Genomic DNA, 20240 nt, shown 5'->3' on the forward strand with positions numbered 1-20240 from the left:
CACACGTTTTTATGGTAGGAAATGGGCAAATTCGAGGAAAATCAAATTAAAATTGAGGCGTTTCCGATGGTTTTCACAAATAGGTGGGAAACAATAACAGATACGAATTCTGGCCATATCACCGTAACTTCTGGCTTCCGGACGTACGTACGACCCTTCGCAAGTCGTACAATGGCGAGGAAACTCCACGTCGGGGGTTTCACAGGGGGGTTAATTTACGTCACAACTAAGTTTTTTTTCGTACGTCATTTACATACTGCACTCGTGTATTTATTTGCAACAAATTGACCGCTTTCCCTTCTTCAGGTGACCGAAAACCAACCTCGAAATTGGCGTGGGGAGTAAAATGGGGCCGAGTGGTGCGCACCCCGGCCAAAGGGGCTGGTGGCGGGGTGTGTTATATAACATTTGGATGCTGTTTTCGGGTCCAGTTGAAATCTCGGCGGTCTGTAGTCAGGTCTGCGTGTCGGCCTTTCTTCGAAGCGGCTTTCGGCGTGTGTATCGCGTAAAGTAAAACGGATCGAGATGCGCGCCTTTGCACATCAGGTAAGGAGCCTTTGATACGTGCCGACTATGAGGATGCCGCGTCTTTTGATGTAAACAGGTGCACCGTATACGGCGTCATCATCAGTGAAGTGCAATGGTTTCTGTATTGTAATTTGGGCCCCATTTTGAGGCAATTGGCGGCGCGAGGTTTAATGTACTCGCCGATTTTGGGTTCCTCGTTTGGGTTTTGTTTAATAACGAATCATCTCGGGGAGAAGATGAGAATGTATCTTGAGAGAGAGAAAAAAATTAATTTACTATCATAGTATTAAAGCTTAGAGGAAGTGGCGTAAAATCCGTGTCGATACAAGTGAATAAAAGTGAGTGATCTGAGAATTTTCGCATTAGCAAAACTACCTTTGGATTTCTCATGATTCGGATATGATTAAATGTTAAACTGAGCGATAGCTTTCGTTTTTTTATCAAATTCTTCGGTGAATGCAAAAAAGCCTCATTTTTATTAAATGCCAACTTCACGGAAACATTTCCTACTGTTGGAACTTACAGTCTAAATCTGTTTTTTCCGCAAATACAACTCCTGTAGGGTGCCACAAGTTTGCAACGAGCTTAAAATTTCGCAAAAACAGAGAAACGATTCGAAATCCTTCACATAACGCATTATGTACATACTAATACAATTACCCTTCAAATTTTCTCTATTTGAATAGCATTCTTTCTCACTAACTCTTTTTGATTTCTAAAAATCGAATATGAGAATTGTACAATGAATAGTTAAAATTTGAAAATTTGTTTTAGGATGGCTCCTGTTTCCTACGGAAATGGCGTGTAATTACATGGCCTATTAACCCTTCGTGAAGGGTTGGATATGAATATGAAAACTTGAACAAGTAAATCGGATATTTTCCCACCTCCCGAAATTAATATTGTTAATCGTACAGGGTGAACCTCCATAAACTGTGACCATGTGAATGGAATGGCAGTTACAAGGTCGGTAAAAATGAGACAAAGTTGTGCATTTTAACGCTTATTAAGAATCCAGCTTCAAATTGAATTTATCTGTCGTTATTTCTGAAAGATTTCGCAAAAAGTGAAAATACGTCAATTTATAATATACATTTGTTCGGAAAAGCTGTCGAACAGACTTTGGTCAAACCAGGACTACTGGCGTTTCATGTGATGCAGCTTTGCATGATACAAGCAGATAGTTTTTAATGCATCGAAATCCGGCCCGGTGATAGCTAACTTTTTGTCCATGGACACTCTCTCGGTATTTTGCATTATTATCTAAAGAAAAAACAACCTTTCGAATAATTCGAAAATAAAAAGGAAGGAAAAAAAAGGTTTTTTTCCTTCGTTTTTGTCCTTTCTTTTCCTTTTGTGTTTTCTTTTTATTAAAAAAAAATTGTTGATCTGTCTTATCGTGTAAAAATCACAATGAAGAAATAAAAAATTAATAAGGAAAAAAAAGGTAATAATTTTTTTCAGTTAATGGTATAAAATTCTAATGGCGTCCAAAGAAAAAAGTTGTCTATCAGTGTGCACAATCTAGATGATTTAGTGAATATCTGTCAATACCATGCGAAGCGATTTTTTGCAAATTTAACCGACCTTGTAACTGTTACCTTTTTAGAAATCCCAATGGTGAGATATGGAAATTTTCAACACCTTGTGAAGTTAGGTCAGTACGTTCACAACAAAAATGATTCAAAGGATTTCTACAATAATAAGCGGTGATAATAAACTTACCAGTAGTTAGTGGTGAGTTTCAGAGTTCATCAAGTGAGCAAAAACATTTTGCATTTGATCGCTATGTTTTAATCACAATTGTCAGGGACTATTGCAAAAAAAAAATTAAACGAGTATCAAGATTCGTTGCCTAGTATCCCGTAACTACTAATTATTTAGCTGATATACAAAGAATCCACTTAACAACCTTTCAGATTTCTATCAGATTATTTGTGATTTCATAACAAAATCAATTATGAAGATGTATATAAGGTTAATGGAAGTAAATTTCAAACTTAACGAGAACCCTACAGGTTGTCCCAAAAAAACGTGGCGTCATAAAGTGTATTTTACTAAATATCAGAATCTGAATATTTTTCACATGTTAGAATCCTCTCTTGAGCCTGTGCTGGTTTTTAGATTTTTCGACGTTGGGATGCAGTCACTCAAGACTATGAAATTTTTTTTTTATTTAGAAATTTGCATTGCCTCATGAAAAATTAATATCGCAGTTAGCTTAAGTTGGATTTTAACAATTTTTAGATGGACTTTCACGTAAGATCACCTTAGCAGGCACGAGTACTTGATTAGCCAAAAACACATACAGAATGCTCACAACAATAACTTTAATTTTCACCTTTTCAACTTCAATTTTCTTGATTTTTTCAAATAGAATGGTGAGTTTTTTTTTATAACGGAAAACGAAAAAAAAAATCAAATATCGTGAACTCGACATCAAATAATGTTATATTTATCTTTGCGTTGGTGGAATTATTAATTATTTCAGAAAAACCCGTATTCACGGCTAATTGTCTGAGTGGTTTCCATGTGGTTTGTTTTAAGATTTGACAACTCTTTTACGGTTTTTAGTTCCTTCAAAATCTGCTCATTTTAAAATTGGCTATCAAAATGAAGTATACCCAACAAGAACTTATTAGTATGATTTTTGTAGTTGGTACATGTGATGGAAATTGTCATTAGCACCTCGGGGTTGCGGATCACGATTTCATAATAGAGGGCATCCTGGTGTAACGAGCCTAGAAAGTCTAAAGAAGCGTTTTGAACGGACAGAACGTGTTAATTAAAAAATATATATATTTAAAATTAGAAACGAAATTAGAATTAAAATTAAAATTAGAACTAAAATTAAAATTAGAATTAAAATTATAATTAAAATTATAATTAAAAATTATTATAATTTTAATTGCGGCAACAGGCGTTCAAAATGTGTTTCGTCATTTTCCAAACACGTTGCAACTCTTAAGAAGAATAATCTGGCATTAGAAAGCTTTTTCCTAGTAATGCTCTGAAATGACTCTCGAATTTTCAGTTTCATATCTTCGTGCGTTGTTGCTAGTGTTCTGTAGACATTTGACTTCATTTTGACCCAAAAGAAGTAGCCCAAAGGACTTAAGTCGGAACTCCTTCGTGGCCATGCAACTGGACTTAATAGAATTTAATTTCCCGTCCGTTCAAAACGCTTCTCTAGACTTTCTAAGCTCCTTACATCAGGATGTTCTCTATTAGGAAATCGGAGATGGTAATAAATAGTTTGCATCACATGCACCGACTACATCAATCATACTAATAAGTTCCTGTTGAGTATACTTGATTTTAATTTGCATGCTGAATGATAAGAAGTTCTATAATAGACAGATTTCGAAAGAAGAGAAAACCGTAAATGTACTCTCAAATCTTAAGACAAACAACATGGAAATCATGGAAACGCATGCTGAACATTTAAACGCTTAGCCACACGTTTTCCTGAAATAAGTATTAGTTCTATTAGCCTTAAGATAAATATGATATTATTTTACACCAAAATTAAGAAAATTGAATTTTTTTTCGTTCTATGTTATAAAAAACTTACCATTCTATTTGAAAAAAACCAAGAGAATTGAAGTTGAAAAGGTGAAAGTTAAAGTTGTTATTGTGAACATCTTGTATGTGTTTTTGGCTAAACGAGTATTCGTGCCTTCTAAGGTTATCTTACACGAGCATCCATGCTAAAATTATCCATATTTACCTTAAGCTAACTGCAAATATATAAAAGTTCTTTTAAAACGTCGTAGCTCCGTGTGACTACACCCCAGTGGAAAAACAATTCATCATAGGCTCAAGAGAGTATTCTATCACGTGAAAAAATGCAGGTGGTGTCATTTACAAAAAATACACTTCATGATGCTCCGTTTTTTGGAATACCCGGTAGGGTTACCACTAACTTTAAAATTTACCCTCACTGGTCTGATATATGTACATCCCCATAATTGATTTTTTACGAAATCACAAACAAACTAATAGTAGTCTGAAGGGCAGCTAAGTGGACATCCTGTATTAAATGACCGCAATAAAAAAAAGCCGCATTCATCCAGGACTAATCTTGTTTTGCATGAATTCAGGGAGTTAATTTCATCCCACTTTCATATCAACCAACCAACTCGTTTTTCCCTTTGTACTTTTGTAGTCTCCAACCACTTTCCCAAATTCGTATTCGTAGACAATCAAGGATGTGGCGGCATTGTGGTGTAGATTTCAGTGTGGTTTATGGTCACTGAACTTGAAAGGAAGAGTGCAGGAAGAGAGCTCAGGACGTGCACTTTCCAGTATTGTTATGAAAATGGAATAAAGCGATTTAATAACGGAGCAATCTCGACCAGAAGCGAGACTTCGGGAGTTTTTCGCAATTTCCTTATTCGACCGATTTTAACGGTCATCGATACCTTCCGAAGTCTCTCGAAATCGTCGTTTTAACCGAACGAAATTACATATTTCGACTTTCCTACGTCACACTACGATCTTCTCATCGGATCGGTTTCACACGATATCGCGAGAAAGCCCAAACATTTCTCTCTTTTCTCATTTTTTTTCCAAGTGAGCCACTGCCGCATACTACATCCCAGATAGAACGGAAATGACAACGTCAAATGACTAAAAAAGACGTCAATGTCTCAAGTCGAAGGTGGTTTTGGAACCACATGACAGTTGACAACAACCCAATGTTTAAACAATTGTGAACTTTCGTTTGCGCGCTGATATATCTTTGGGTCAAGCTAAAAATTATAGCCGAGCTGTAATTTTCGTATTGAACACGGGAAGTACACAGCGGCTCGAAAGCCGCTGTGCGTGGGAACCCGTCATTTATAAGAGTATTGTTGGACGTACACCTATTTCAAAAATTCGATCCTGATCACACTGACAGAACCATCATGAATCAGAAACACAGATGACGAAATCTGAATGTTTTATAGTCTGTCTCTGTTTGTTGAGTAAGCGCAGTTTCGGTGTAGTAAATGTTCAATGAACCATAAACCACGCTGGAAAGTAGTGAAAACATTGACTTACACTGCAAATTCCACGAGATTCGTAGCCGATTTGAATAATCTCTGGAAAAATGTAGGCACGTTTCACGCACAATTGTCACGCACTTCGCCACAAAATAAACGTCCTCAGATCGAAAAACTTGAACAAATTAGCAAACGCAATTTGCAATGAAATGCTGCATTTGAATGACAATTCCCAGTGACAACCAGGAGAAACAAGCGAGCATCATTAACCGCTCGAAGAGGTGCATATCGTGTAACTTATAATATAGGCCTGGATTTGCAGGAATGTGGGAACACTTTGAGCATCAATTCGTCGCTCTCGCGCTCGTTGCAAGAGATGGCGAAAAGTGAAACAAACAACGAATCACCCTCTCAACGTCAAATTTGATAGGTGGTTCGGTTGCAAAGGTTCAAAATGCGGCGGGAAATTTTGAAATTTAAAATCACCTAACTGAGAATTGAATTCTAGTTTAATGCGAATTCGGGGGGTCGATGACCCGCAAGAGGCACTAAATATTCCGTTGTTTTCTGTATGATTTTAAGTTTATGAGGAAATTTTTAAAGTTCTCAAATGTAAGCCCAAGATAGTTGAGTTTGCTTGACGAGATCCCTGCTCGTTCGGAGCCAAAGAACCGTTCAAACTCTCAAATGACGAAAAGGCCGGGATTCCACCAACTCCCCGTCCGCATTGGCTGGAATTTGAACGATCTTCCTTTCGGTCACATTGCTCTCTTTCCTAGTGAAGAATTCATTCGAAAAATGCTCCTACCAGTCCAAATAAGTCCGACAATTTGTTGATCGTTATGATTAGACCATCTTCCAAGTAGAGTTCTCGATCTTCGCGACTCGAAAAGCAAATACCGCGAGCCGTCGAAGAAGAACGCCATCATCGGCAATAGTATCACAATCGTGCCGACAACAACATGCCGATGCCGACGCGAGCTGCGGCCGCTGAAAAAAAGGCATGTGCACGAAGATCGGACTTTAAGCTTTATGGAAATGACCGGTCCGTTTTACGGGGTTCGTTTGTTTGGTTTTTCACTTAAATCGCAGTCCACAAGCTTATTACTGGCTTGGACCATCTCGAAACGTCGAAGGGGATTAGACGGACCCGACCGAGAACCCTTAAAATTCAGTAATCAGAAGTGACAAGGTACTGACGCGATGGGCAATAAATTTAACTTGCACGAGATATGCTCGTGCCTCTTCATAACCTAACCGTGCAGCATTTTTGACCCGTAAAACTTTACGTTTATGGATTTTCGTGAGCTTCAGCAGCATTCCAAAACTTTGAATTTCTCGGCAGGTCCCATCGAGGTGCCTCTCGACTTACACACATTCGATATAAAAATTCACACGTGTTGGTTAAATATTTCAAGGTGATTATGAACAGAAATTCCACTCCAGGTTGATTACCATAATTGACCACACTGAGAGCAAAAATAAATCTCTACCAGCGAAACGGTTGAGCTCGTAGCAAATTTAAAATGTGGAAAAATCAAGGGAAATCTCCTCAAAATTTGTATTTAACTATCAAAAAGCAGGGGGGCAAAATTTCAAAAATTATTTTTCTGCAAGTCGTTTAAAATGTGATCGCAACGACCATTTTACCGTATATTTTATCGTATGCAGCAAAATAACGAGTCGGAACTAAAACATTATTAATCAAGAACAGAACAACCGCGATAATTTGAACACTACCAAATCCTGAGACGTTCATAGTACCGGAAGTTTTCATACTGGTGAAGGTTAGGGGAATTATAAATTAATCATGCCCATTATACATTGTATGTGTAATTGAAAACATCTAATCGTAAGTAAATAACACGTTCACATATGTATATCGTTCCATATTTACAAATATGACTAATTTAAAAAAAAAAAAAATGATGTTATTTTAATTTGTAATTCTTCAGCGGAAATCGTTGCCATAATTGCTTTTTCATATATATTTTTCAAGCCAATTATCTCACCAACGCTTAAAGATCTTTGCTTAGCCCATTCAACTTTCAGAGCTTGAACTGCTTCCGACTGGAAAACTTTATTAAGTAGGTCTTCTTGGAACCTACAATCACTTTTTTGAGAATCATTATTTGAATTACAGTCGTCTTCCCGATTTAAATCCTCTAATATTGCGTCTTTCCTCCATTCTTCCACATCGTGAATTGTGTATTCAGAAGATCCAACTGCTTGTAGAAGCATGATAGCCCCATTATCTGAGGCTTTCGTTCCATCGAGTTGGTGCTTTATAATAGACAATGGCAAATCCTCTTGATCAATTTGTTTTCCATCAGTTTTTGCCGTTATATTTTATGAGCGTTTCACAACATCTTAGGAACATAACTTTTCTCATGCAGCTGTCAAAAGGTAACTGCATCTTTCAAAGTAAATTTCTTCAAAGCTTCTTCTATTGCATCATCCCCGACAACAATGGACCTAAGAATGCTGTTTCTATAGTGCAGTTTCATAAGCCTCAGGATATTCTGGTCCAAAGATTGGATCAGAGGCGTAACGTTTTGGTGGCATAAACGTTACAAAAATCATTCCATCACTTGTCAATTCTTCGGGGGTTGGATGGCACGGGGCGTAATCCAACAGTAGTAGTAAGGGTTGTTTAGAGAGATTTTAAGACATTAAGGAATTCTATTCTATTCAATTTTAAAAAATCATGCCTTTTAAATATCCTCGATCAACTTCAATGCGATTTTGAATTCTGGAAGTTAGAAATTTTGCGTTACTTGGTGAAGCAAATCTCTCACTTGATCTCGATCTGCGAATGCAAAATTCATTAATTTTGTTAAAATTTAAATTATCAAAATGAGTAATTCTCTAACAATTATTTTAAAATTTTCTGTCTCTGCTTGTTCCTCAATGCCGTGAAAATTCTTGCGAGCTGTATACCAAAAAACTCCACACTCCAAAAGTCTTGTTTGGTGTGGTGTAGCAATAATTCTGGAGTTAAGAGAGGGGATTCGAAATGAACCCGCAACAATTGATTGAAATTTATTTCACTGGATAATGCAAAATTTTGAACTTAAAATTCAAGAGCATCGAAGTTGATGAAAGGCATTTAGAAGACATGATTCTTAAGTATTGAATAATTATCTGAATTAATAATAAATCTCACAAAATTAGCAATACAGGGTGTTTTATAAACATACCAACAAACTCTCAGGAGAAACCGAACTCATAAAAATAAGTATTTAGATTTAATTCAACATTAATATTGGGCTCGAAGTCGATTCGTTTCCAAGATATAGAGGGTTTATTTTGTTATTAAAAAAGTATATTTGTTCAATATTTAAAAAACGGTTTGAGATAGAGACATGAATTTAGGGACACTATCGTAAGATAAATGTGCATGCTTTAGTGTAGGCGGAATATTTCCACTTACACCAGAGACGTGCGTGCAGCCTGTTAATGGAATGTTTTTAATACCAATAGAATTTTGTTATTATTCCATCAATTCTTAATGAAAAACGTCTTGTAGTGTTTTGTTGTTCAAGCAGCCGTTTTCGAGATAAACAATAATTTCTCAATCCTGTGCTTACCAAAGAACCGGTGTAAGATACCAAGTACAATTTTTTTTAACTCTTCAGGAGAAATTCATTTAATTTGCTTTTTGTAGGGGCAAAGCACATTAAGACGAAAAATTTTTGTCTAATAAAATATGTCCGCCAATTAACGATTTTGACTAGACGAAATAAAACTCATAAGATAAGAAAATGTACAATAATCAGGTATTTTATGTAAATACAGATAAATGAATATAAAATAAATAGGAAAAAAATCATAAATATTTTATGACAAATTTACCAAATTTTGGTCATTTTTATTGACACACTTATTTTAAACTGTTTTTGAAATATTATAAAACGTATTAAGAAAAGTAAGAAATCAAACACTGTATCTTGGAAACGAAGCAATTTTGTACTTAACTTTTTTTACGATTTTTCATGAGCTCTGAAATATTGATTTCCTGGAAATTTGTCGGCATGTTTATGTAACACCTTGTATATTAATCCAATAAAACATTCTTTCGCTCGGATTAAAGAGTTTATATATGACTTTTAAAGGGCATTGTCTAATATGGGAAACCCTGTATAAGATGATTATTGAAATTCTTGAAATGTCTAGGATTTTTAGCTTTTCCTATATATAATTAATGGTTCCATCTTATGTGAACCGTCGTTTGACGATTTCTATACCAAAAGCCCTTTTTTCAGGCAGAGAGATAAATGCTTTATTAAGTAATAATTGCCAGTGTACTCCAGGTTTGTCTGTGTTGTACGGTTGAGGCTGACTTAATTCAAATTCCTGAACGTCTTTGAATAATTTTGCTTTGACTGTGTCAATAAGTCCTGGCTGACTTGAAAGTTTTTTTCCAATAATTTCGAAAAATCTCACTCCGAATCGTTTCTTGAAATGTTGCAATCACCTATAGCGAGCTTTAAAATTACCAATACTTAAACTGTAACTTGAGCTTAATGCTTTCTGTTTAATAGTTCCTCCCGAAACTGATATATTCCATTCACGCTGTTCAAGAAACATCTATAAACTTGTTTTTCCATTTCTGGGAGTTCGGCACTGTTTAAAAGGTGCATTTTGTACTTGGTTTCATGGTATTGCTTCCTGTTTTTCACAATTCCCTTTTTTTGTTTATATAATAAATTGCACATTTAGCAATGCCGTTTTTTTGCCGGTGAACTAACACTCATCCCATTGTTGCCACCTTGGAGGCTTTTAGCTTTTTCACAAAGGGAAAGATACTTTGATTCTCTTTTCGCTTTGACGATTTTTTAAAAATAATAGAAGAGTAATATAATATATAGTATAGTATATAATAATATAGTATATAGTATATAATAATATAAGTGTAATAATTTATATTTATTACTTGAAAACTAATACGAAAGACGGTCGCCGAATGAATAATATTCATCCCTTGCCTTTCCTAATTCTCCCCCCACGGTAATTTCCTTAAGGTCCGAAGCGGTTTTCCGCATTGCAACATTGTAAGTGACGTAACGGTTGACGTGGAGAATACCCCAATCGAGGACCCACGTATACAGGGTGTCGTTTGAGGGGACCTCTTACAATAATGTATATGTGATTAAAGATATTGAAACGAGAAAATGTTTTTAATGAAATTGTGCACACCATCGAGATTCGACTTTGTTCACATAATAGAATGGTCAGTGCATGCAAGTAGTGTTCATATTACTGAATTGTTTACAACAGTGAGTGTTGATACTGTTCCTTGTTTTTTTCCCTACCTTTTCAACAACTTTCCTTCGGAGATTTTCTGTCGTTGTGCGATGCCAGGGCACTCCAACCGCGTATCTGGCAACATCAGTCTCTAAAATGAGAGATATTTTAGAAACATCCAAAAATTTAAAGGTCCAAATACTTAATGCGTCGAGGAAACCATATAAAGAAATAACAAAAAAAAAACAAACTGAGCTTAAATGAACCTTATTTTTTGCTACACCTCTGCACTGACTATATCGACTGCATGTGGTCAAATGACGAGGAAATGATGTGACCTCGTAGGCTTGTTGAGCTGGCGCTGGGGTACATGGACAACCAGACATATTTATATTGCGTATGTACATACGTCGCGTAGACAATTTTCAAAGGTTTAAACTGGGTCTGAATTCAAGGTAGTCGCATCTTCGATTGGTTCATCTGGATGAATATCTGAAATCTCAGAGTTGGAATATCAAAGGTGCAAAGCAGATTTCCACTTTTAACCGGCGTTTTTCATTTTTTCACAGGAAATTATTCTTAATCTACAGAAAATCGGTGCATTTCCAGCATCTGATGGAAATGCGTTCTTTCCGGCATTGACTATATTTAAGGAAGATTAAAGTTTATACAAGAAGATTCATATTTACTCTTCGAACGAGAGATGAGTGGTTACGTTACATGTTGGCTCAAATAAAGGCGTCTTGTAAATATGTAATAAGCGTTGTCGGCTTTTAAACAGTAGTCGAACGGTTTTAACGACGGTATATTTGAACATAACGATCATGTCATTTACTTTCGGCAAACTTTGTTGAGCTATAAATAAGCGTATTAATTGACTTGGGCCAATTGTATACTTAAAAAGAAATGCTGATGGATGCAAAATCGCGAAAGAAGCTCTTGACGCCATCAAGAACGGGGTATTTAATTTAGGATGAGCCTGGAAACTAGCTACATTTGAGGAAAGTACAGGTGTTGATTAATCGGAGTGGGTAATGGCAACTTTCCGGATTTTTGAAAAATGAAAAATCGGCATTTTCTCCATCGCGCTGATGGACGCGTGCGCACTTTTATTGTTGGCGAAAATACAGATTTGGATTAGCCCTAAGACTATTACTTCTTTCGGTTGGATGAGTGGCTTTGTTAACTGCAGTCCTGTGATCTTAAATTTGGACTCTTTGCGATTAAACGAATCCAAGGCAGTGTCGTACCCCTGTAAGGCAATTTACGTTAACATTTATTATTTCTATTGAGGTTTTTCAATTTTCCTCCATTCGGTTCACGGATATTCAGCCGTTCGCCCGGGGCATCGTGCTGCCCTTCTTTTAGACCGGACCACAGCCATCGTCACACGAATAGGTATTATTTGCAAAAATCTGTTTACAATCTACTGTAAATAATAAAACAAATCCCAGGAACATCGGCGAGCTAAAGTAAATTACCTTGAGGATTACCTTCTCTCTCAAGATGTTTATCAACCGATTTGATACCCCCGTAATAAAAGTTTTATTTCCTTGGGAGGCTTCGCTTAATGCGGTTGCTCCTATTACAAAACGAAACCACGAAATTCGTAGGTTTATTTAATTCTTTTGATATCGCCACATGAAAGGAGCCGCTTTATTGTACTTGCTCCCTTTAAAGGTACTAAAACGAAGAATGCGACGGTACCCGGTATTCTTTAGAAGGCATTCAGGAAATTTAACACTCGGTGAAATTGCATTGCGTAATCGCGTTATAACGACGTTACGGAATCCGATTTTTTATTATTCAAACGCAAATTGGATTAAAATTATTCTATTATGCCGAAGACGATTAATCGATGCGTAAGACATCGCCGCAGTTTTAGGAAACGCAAGATACCTATATGGCGTAATCTTGAATGGCACTTTTCCCCCCGCTATCGAAATCATCTAGAGATAAAACGAAATAACCAATTAAAATTAAGAACGGAATTAGGTGCTTTCGGCAAAGATCAAAGACTTGGCACACCGCTATTATCTGCTACTGTCGGCCGGCTGCTGAGGGATCTATCTCGATGGTTTTAGTTGCCTTTTTTGGCGTCCACAGGATGATCTTTGCCACCCATTTCTTTGCAATTAATATGCTTATGCAGTATATACGTTACAATGTAATAATTCGAATGCGATTTGCATTTTTCAACATACTCCCGGCAAAAGCAAATAAAATTTTATGGAACCATAAAACGATACCGCGGACGTCCAACCTGCATGGGTTTATATCTTTCTTATTTGTTCTTAACTTTTAATTCCATTATTAATTAATATGCTTCGTTAGCGATGCGGACAATAAAACGGTTTTAAATTCTCATAATTGTGACAATTCGAATGCGGGCTCCGTTAAATAAAAACTAATCGTCGGATTTAACGATTCGCCGACAAAAACGCCGGTTTTGTTAACATTACGGCCGGTGGAGTTATGCGAATCATATGCAATATCGTAATTCTCGAAAACGGAAAACCCTGCTTAATAAACGTCCAGAGATGGGGGAAATTTAAATACTGCTAATAGGCCCACTACTATAACTATTAAATTTTATTTTCGAAGATCTACGGAGGAACAGAGGGAGTAAATATTTCAGTTGACTTATAAGCAAATGAGAGCCTCGTCGGCCTGACACACGTTTAGGAAAATTTCCAAACGTTCGACTGCCGATTTCCATTCTGCTTTACTGATTGTGATGCGGCCAGAAACGTCACTGCGCGCAGAAGCGATTCAAACTAATTAACTGAAGAACGAAGAACAAAACGACGTGTTTTGTCTGTTTAAACTTTCATTTTCCCCCGTTATTTGTATCGACTTAAAGCTTGAAACGCATATTAATTGGTGCGCAGCGTATGGTTATGTCCATTTCCGACACTCGCTCTTAGAGCAATTACGTACGTCTTAACTGCATTCAGAGTTTGCTTCTCTCCATAGATTATAGAGGAGGACAAATGCTGTAACTTTCGCCCTCGTCTACGTTCGGGTAACCAACACAGACCACTCCACCATACCGGGCAGTTCGCCCTGAATTTAATTCGGTGGATTCGGCGCAGTGGCGGCCAATAAGAGTTTGATGTGTGTGGCAATTTTCGTTTTTAACACTCAAGTTCGTGTTGAAGAATGAGAATCCTCAAAACGGTTAGAGATGCGCATTTTCTCTTCAATAATTCCTCTGCTTTCGGATTATTTTCTTCCAATAACATCCTTCGTTTACACTGAAATCTTCCCTTCACAGTTGGAAGTAACGAACGTTTGCACTTCCAATGCACATGTGAATATGCACCGTTCAATGGGGCATCGAAACCTAATCTACAATAATTGATATGTGTGTGTACTCGTACGAGCATAATCTTAAATTGAGATTATTGCCTTGAAAAATGCCGAGTTTGTTCCGGTGCGTGTGGGAAGGTCGGTCCCTTTGATAGTGCCGCTAAAGTAGTACCTGTCAACGTAAGGGGATTCCATGTTATTCTGTGGGTTCTGGCAGAGCGACGTTGTCATACTCAAAGAAAATTCTCCACACTGGGGGAAAGACACAATCGAATCAATAACGATTTTCTGGGGTCTCGTAGCGAACCAGTTGAAACGAACCTTCCGGCTTTTTCGTAATATAATGGGTTGAAATAATGCCACGGCGAGACTTGTCTCACTAATTACAGTTATGATCAAAGAGCTGAGCCGCCACAATAGAGATTGCAAGCGCGAATAACGAGGTCTTAGCCTGTACGCAGCCTCTTCATGAGCAATTACACAAACGGAATTATATTCGTGCGTTCAAGTCATTTTTGCGACAAAAAAAAACGTTTCTTCAGTGGAAAATTCATTTTCCCTTGGAAAACGGATAAAAATACTACATGCCATAAATCAACTTTAACGAATTGCATTAAACTTGCAGCGTTTTCGATCCATTAGTACTTTCTTTTGTGTAAATTCGGCAATTACCCCCGCTAGAAGTCGCCCCCGAAGAGGTCTCGAAAGATCTAAGAGGCCGCCGATAAAGATACTCTTTTAAATACGTCACACTGTTCAGGCCAAATTACTATTTACTTAAAAAGGCAATTTGCACCTTTTTCAGATAGATTGCCGTGGCAGGTGTCTAGTTTTTATTGTTGTTCAAAGTACAGATAATGGCCATTGATTGATCTCAGTAAAAGATTTTTTCTAACCATTTAACCCGGAACTTGGGCCACGATCGGTTAGTAACTTCAATTTTTAATTATAAATTTTCAAATCATCGCTAACTCTCTAATTGTGAATATGTTTCAGTGAAAGTAGCACAGTTTTAACAAAATTGTGCCCGAAATCGCAGTATGAAGAAACTTTCAATTTCGTGTATTCTGCGTTTTAACGAGAACACACCCTCACTGTCACCTAATAAATTCAACTTTCAAAAGTGCATTATTTAATACTTATCCACTTAACATAATCATAATTATTCAAAATTAATTAACATCGACGATAATGGACGTAAATCGAGATTATTATACGGCTACCGGTTTTTAAGGAGTAAAACCGTCGGCGAAGATCAAAGCGAAGATCGACGAGAAGAACAAGGTCGCGGCATCTGATTACCGTATTCGCTACTGGCAAAAAGGCCTAAAAATCTAGGTAATATGAATAATCGCGGTCACTTTTGAAAGATGAACCGCAAAAGACTACCGCTATATTCTTGATTACTTCTACTTAGTCGAACGTTTCCGTCATCGAAAGATTTCTCGTTTCGACTGGTTTAGAAATTTCGAAAATACATCGTATACCTACGCCCCTGATCGTGATCGTGTCTTGTGTAGGCAAAAAGGCCGCGGCACCTTAAAAGTATCGAATTATACGGTGAACCATAATCCGATTTTACGCCTATTTTCCACGTAATTTCTCTTTGACTGGCTCTAAGCGAAGCCCGTTGCCTTATAGGACTATGCGACCCATGTTAGCACCACGTAAAATCGAATCTGAATAACCGAAAATTGATAAATCATGAACAGAAACCATTAATTTCGTCTGTATCTGGTAAGACTAATAAGCGATGAAAATATCGTCGCTAAATTGTCAAGAATCTCATTTTAAGATAAGAAAAATCTCTAATTATGTAATTCCTTTGTAAATTTTAAAATGTATTTAGTTCAAAATTGGGCTTAGCAGGTACTTTACTTTGAAAACACGCACAATATGCCGTCTCAGTTGGTGCTGAACATCTACAGGGTGCCATAGATGTGTAGACTCGAGTGTATACATATTTTAAAACATTTTTAATCACTTTGTAGTTTTTTAGTTACACTGGGAACATCCATTAGCGATGATAAACCATTAAGAGTAGTCCTTGCTCCAAATTTGTACTAAATATATTACAAAATTTAGGCACTGCAAAAAAAATATATAACCAGCTTGCATTAAAAATAAAAATTCGGCTCGGAATTAATTTTTATAATGTAATAAATAACGTATGCATATAACACATCGTAAAAAGAAGAACAGAAACTATTCATTTCATCTGAATGTTCATGACACATAAAATATGCCTATTGAAAACATTGTTATGAAAATTTTCGTCATCAAATTGTCAAGAATTTTACTGAAGCACAAGAAAAATTCAATTAGCAATCTGTATTAATTATTTAGATTTAGTTTTAATTTAATGTATGTATCACCTGGTTTTACCACAAAAAACCTTTATCGAACTGCTTTGAAATGTGACTTAACTATTGCAGATACATATTTGCTTCTGGCTAATCGTCAGTCCGGTTTTCACCAGTTCACTGAACGATCCAATATTCACTAATGCAATTCAACGAGAGATTCCCAGTAAAATTGGCCCACCCTTCCGAGAGACAAAACCTTTGAAGAAGGTCTTTTTATCCAATAGATCTATCACTTGTAATGACGGATCACAAGCAGGGTAAGTTAATATAAAATAAAATTCAAGCGAAAGATATTACATAAATTGATATTAGATTTGTTTTTTTTTACTTAATAATCTTTGTTTTGCAGATTCTACCTAAGAAAATCGTCCCACAGTAAAAGATGGATCATCTTTCTCGAAGGCGGGTGGTACTGTTACGATCATCACAGTTGCAGAAACCGATGGATCAAGCAGAGACATTACATGACCTCCTCCAATTGGCCGGAAACTAAAGACGGTAAAATCCAATGATTTAACTATTTAAAGGAAATTGCAACATCTCATTTGTAGTGGGAGGAATTTTATCTCCCAATATGCAAGAAAACCCACATTGGTGGAATGCCAACCACGTCTTCGTTCCCTATTGCAGCAGTGACTCGTGGAGTGGATCCAAGAAGTCTGAAAGACAGGGAACATTTAGTTTCATGGGGTCTTCTATTGTGCTCCAAGTGGTTAGAGATTTAATCCCTTTGGGTTTAGAGAATAGCACAGACTTACTATTAGCCGGTAAGTTGGTTTTCTCATCAGTTATTATTCGAAAACAAAAGAAATTCGATTTAGGAAGCAGTGCTGGAGGCACGGGAGTAATGATAAACCTGGATTTTGTCGAAGAGCTCCTTCACGAACAATTACTTTTGAAGAAAATCCGAGTGAAGGGAGTCACAGATTCTGGCTGGTTTTTGGACAGGACGCCTTTTGCCCCCACCATTAAACCTGTGGTGGATGCTATAAGAAAGGGAATGGATCTTTGGCAAGGTCGAGTACCTCGAAGATGTAGAGAACAATATCTGGACGAGCCTTGGAGATGCTATTTTGGATATCGAATATACCCCACCCTTAAAGGTAAGTTTTATTGGATTTTCTTCTATTAGACATTTTAACAATCATTCACAATTTAGCTCAGCTGTTCGTTTTCCAATGGCTCTTCGATGAGGCTCAAATGGATGCTGATAATGTGGGTGCTCCAGTTACCAAACAGCAATGGGACTACATTCATAAAATGGGCGACGCTTTACGTCATAGCTTTCAAAATGTTTCTGCAGTGTTTGCTCCTTCATGTATTTCCCATTCCGTTTTGACTAAGAAGGAATGGCAAGAGGTTAAAATTGATGATATTTCTATTGCCGATGCCTTGCATTGTTGGGTGCAGAAAGCCAATAGAAAAAGGTTGATAGTTTTACGTTTTTTTTTTAGTAAGTTTGTGTTTAAAGTGCGTTTTATTTCAGGATAAAAAGGCGAAAGAACAACAAAAAAAAGAAGCTGAACGCTTTGAAAAGATTGGAAGGAGTAGAAATTAACACCAGACAAAACATAACTGTTGAAACGACTGGAAATAAGAGAAGAAGAAAGAATCAGCGAAGAAATCATAGAAGAAACAAGAATAAGCGTAAGCCTGCTCTGTGCAGTCGTCAGAAAAATACATTAAAATGTTATGTTTTTAGTTCCAAACTTTGACAAACAACGCAAAAACAATTTCTCCCGAACATCCAACATAATTAAATCGAACAACCTGAATTCCGTAGATCATCATACCAGACGAATTCCTCAAAAACAACGAAGATCCTTCAACAGGCATTGCGTACACAGACGACTGGAGAGGTGTTCATGGCCACAGGTATATTCATTAACAAATCAGTAACTTACGAAGAAAAATACTAAAGAAACATTTTTTTAATATATAGTGCAACCATTCTTGTCCGAAATTGCACAATCCCTTCACAGGAGAAGAAATGGATTTCATAGAATTGCTCAAGTCCTTCGGTTTGGACATGGAAAGTGTGGCGAATGCCTTGGGTATCGACATGGAAACTCTGAATAACATGGATCAAGGAGAATTGCTTAATTTGCTGACGCAGCAATCGAACTGAGAGCCCCGAGGATTATCATGGAATTCCAAGGCAGGAAAAAATCGTGTATGTGTATATGGAGAGTACCTACCTAATCTCATTGGTGTGGTCATAGTAAGTGAAGTGTATGTGTGTAAGTATTTGTCTATATGTATTTATGTAATATAAATTGAGATAAATGTATATAATTTTGTGTACGTTTATAAACTTAAGAAAAATCTACATAATTTATGCCGCATAAAAGGTGGAGAAAGTAACTATGCAGGGTGTCCGTTTTACAAGCCATTGGGACGTCGATTATCTTAAGCCATTCGAGATCGATTAAATTGGGACAAAATTGTGCAATTTAAAACTTAATGAGAATACGTTTACAAAAGAGAAAAGCATGATGAGAAATGCCAATACTTTACTTAATATTCTCAAAGGACTTTTTTTGGAAAATTTTGTTTTTTTATTATTGGTTTATAAATTGGAAATCACACATTATAAAAAGATTTAATCGAAACGTGCTTAAGAGCCTTTTTGGAGGCCTTTTTAATAGTGTTATTGCGTAAATTTGCTCCAATTTAATCGATCTCGTATCTTTTAAAATAATCCAGACCTTGCGTGATGGGGCTCGTATAAAGGCCACCTTGTACAGTAGCGAGTTTTATGGATATGATTAAGATTAAAATTACTTATTGCTTATTGCAAGCATGACTTATTGGAACAAGATTTGATGACTTTCTAATAATTGTACATATAGTACATACCAATTAAGTTCAAATTAATATAATCCTGAGAAAGGAATTTTCTCTTAAATTGTGGACATGGTAAATGTAAATATAAAAGTATTTATTTATTTTTGTACAAATTTATGTTCATCGATCATCACTATTTAATATATTATTTAATTAATTAATACCTAGGCCTAGGAAGAATTATTATAATTTTTTTCATTTTAGTTATTTACTACTTTGCTACCTAATTTTCTCAGAACCACAATTGTGTAGTTACAACAATTTCTTAGCAAGCTGCAGCAAGCTTAAAAGCTGATTAAGTATAGTTTTACGTTTATCTGATAGGTTTACCCAAAGACGTTTTGTTCGGTCATTATAGTATGCAATAGGACTGATTTCTGTTCTACCTCATTTTTTGTATATTATTTTATTAGGTTATTATATAAGCTTTTTGTTTTATTTTAGTGTTCCTTTTTTATGTTCTGAATTTAGTAGGAATTATTACATTAAAAAATTATTTAAAAAGCTTGCGTACTTAACTTCTTAATAACTACAGCATATCGCAAAATCTATTAAAATAACACTCGTTCTTAAGCGATCATCTGAGATCAATACATGGAAGAATTTTTATTTTCTGTGCAGCGATTTATGTTTCGCTAAATGATAATAGTTAACAAAACGTTTAGATATTTTCCCAACTAAGACCATAACAATCATAAAAGGGAAATTATTTCATTTAATTTTAACAGAAAATTGAGCGCACACTTCAAATTAGAAATCACACAATGTATTAAAAACATTATTTGAAGTTCAATTTCAATGCTGTGTGGAGTTTCCCTGGGAGTCTATAATGGCTTGAAGTTGTAATCGCATCGATTGGATAAATCAAAGTGTGTAGCCTGGTGGTAGCCTCTAGTATAGAGCGAATTTTTTTTCTTAAATTCGCCTTCGTCTTTGAAGTTTTTATTTCATG

At 36.2% G+C, this 20240-nt stretch overlaps 1 protein-coding gene across 1 annotated transcript; it reads left to right on the top strand.

Annotated features, from left to right (window-relative positions):
* Nucleotides 1–411: 411 nt before the first annotated feature.
* Notum (palmitoleoyl-protein carboxylesterase notum) lies at nucleotides 412–19707 on the top strand. Its single transcript, XM_066299869.1, has 9 exons — nucleotides 412–546; nucleotides 16511–16698; nucleotides 16791–16939; nucleotides 16993–17208; nucleotides 17263–17544; nucleotides 17601–17868; nucleotides 17928–18088; nucleotides 18144–18316; nucleotides 18384–19707. The coding sequence occupies exons 1-9, from the start codon at nucleotides 526–528 to the stop codon at nucleotides 18567–18569; spliced, it is 1644 nt and encodes a 547-aa protein (XP_066155966.1). The 5' UTR covers nucleotides 412–525; the 3' UTR covers nucleotides 18570–19707.
* The last annotated feature ends 533 nt before the right edge of the window (nucleotides 19708–20240 follow it).

This window comes from Euwallacea fornicatus, chromosome 35 (assembly GCF_040115645.1).
Source record: "Euwallacea fornicatus isolate EFF26 chromosome 35, ASM4011564v1, whole genome shotgun sequence".
Lineage (NCBI taxonomy): Eukaryota > Metazoa > Arthropoda > Insecta > Coleoptera > Curculionidae > Euwallacea > Euwallacea fornicatus.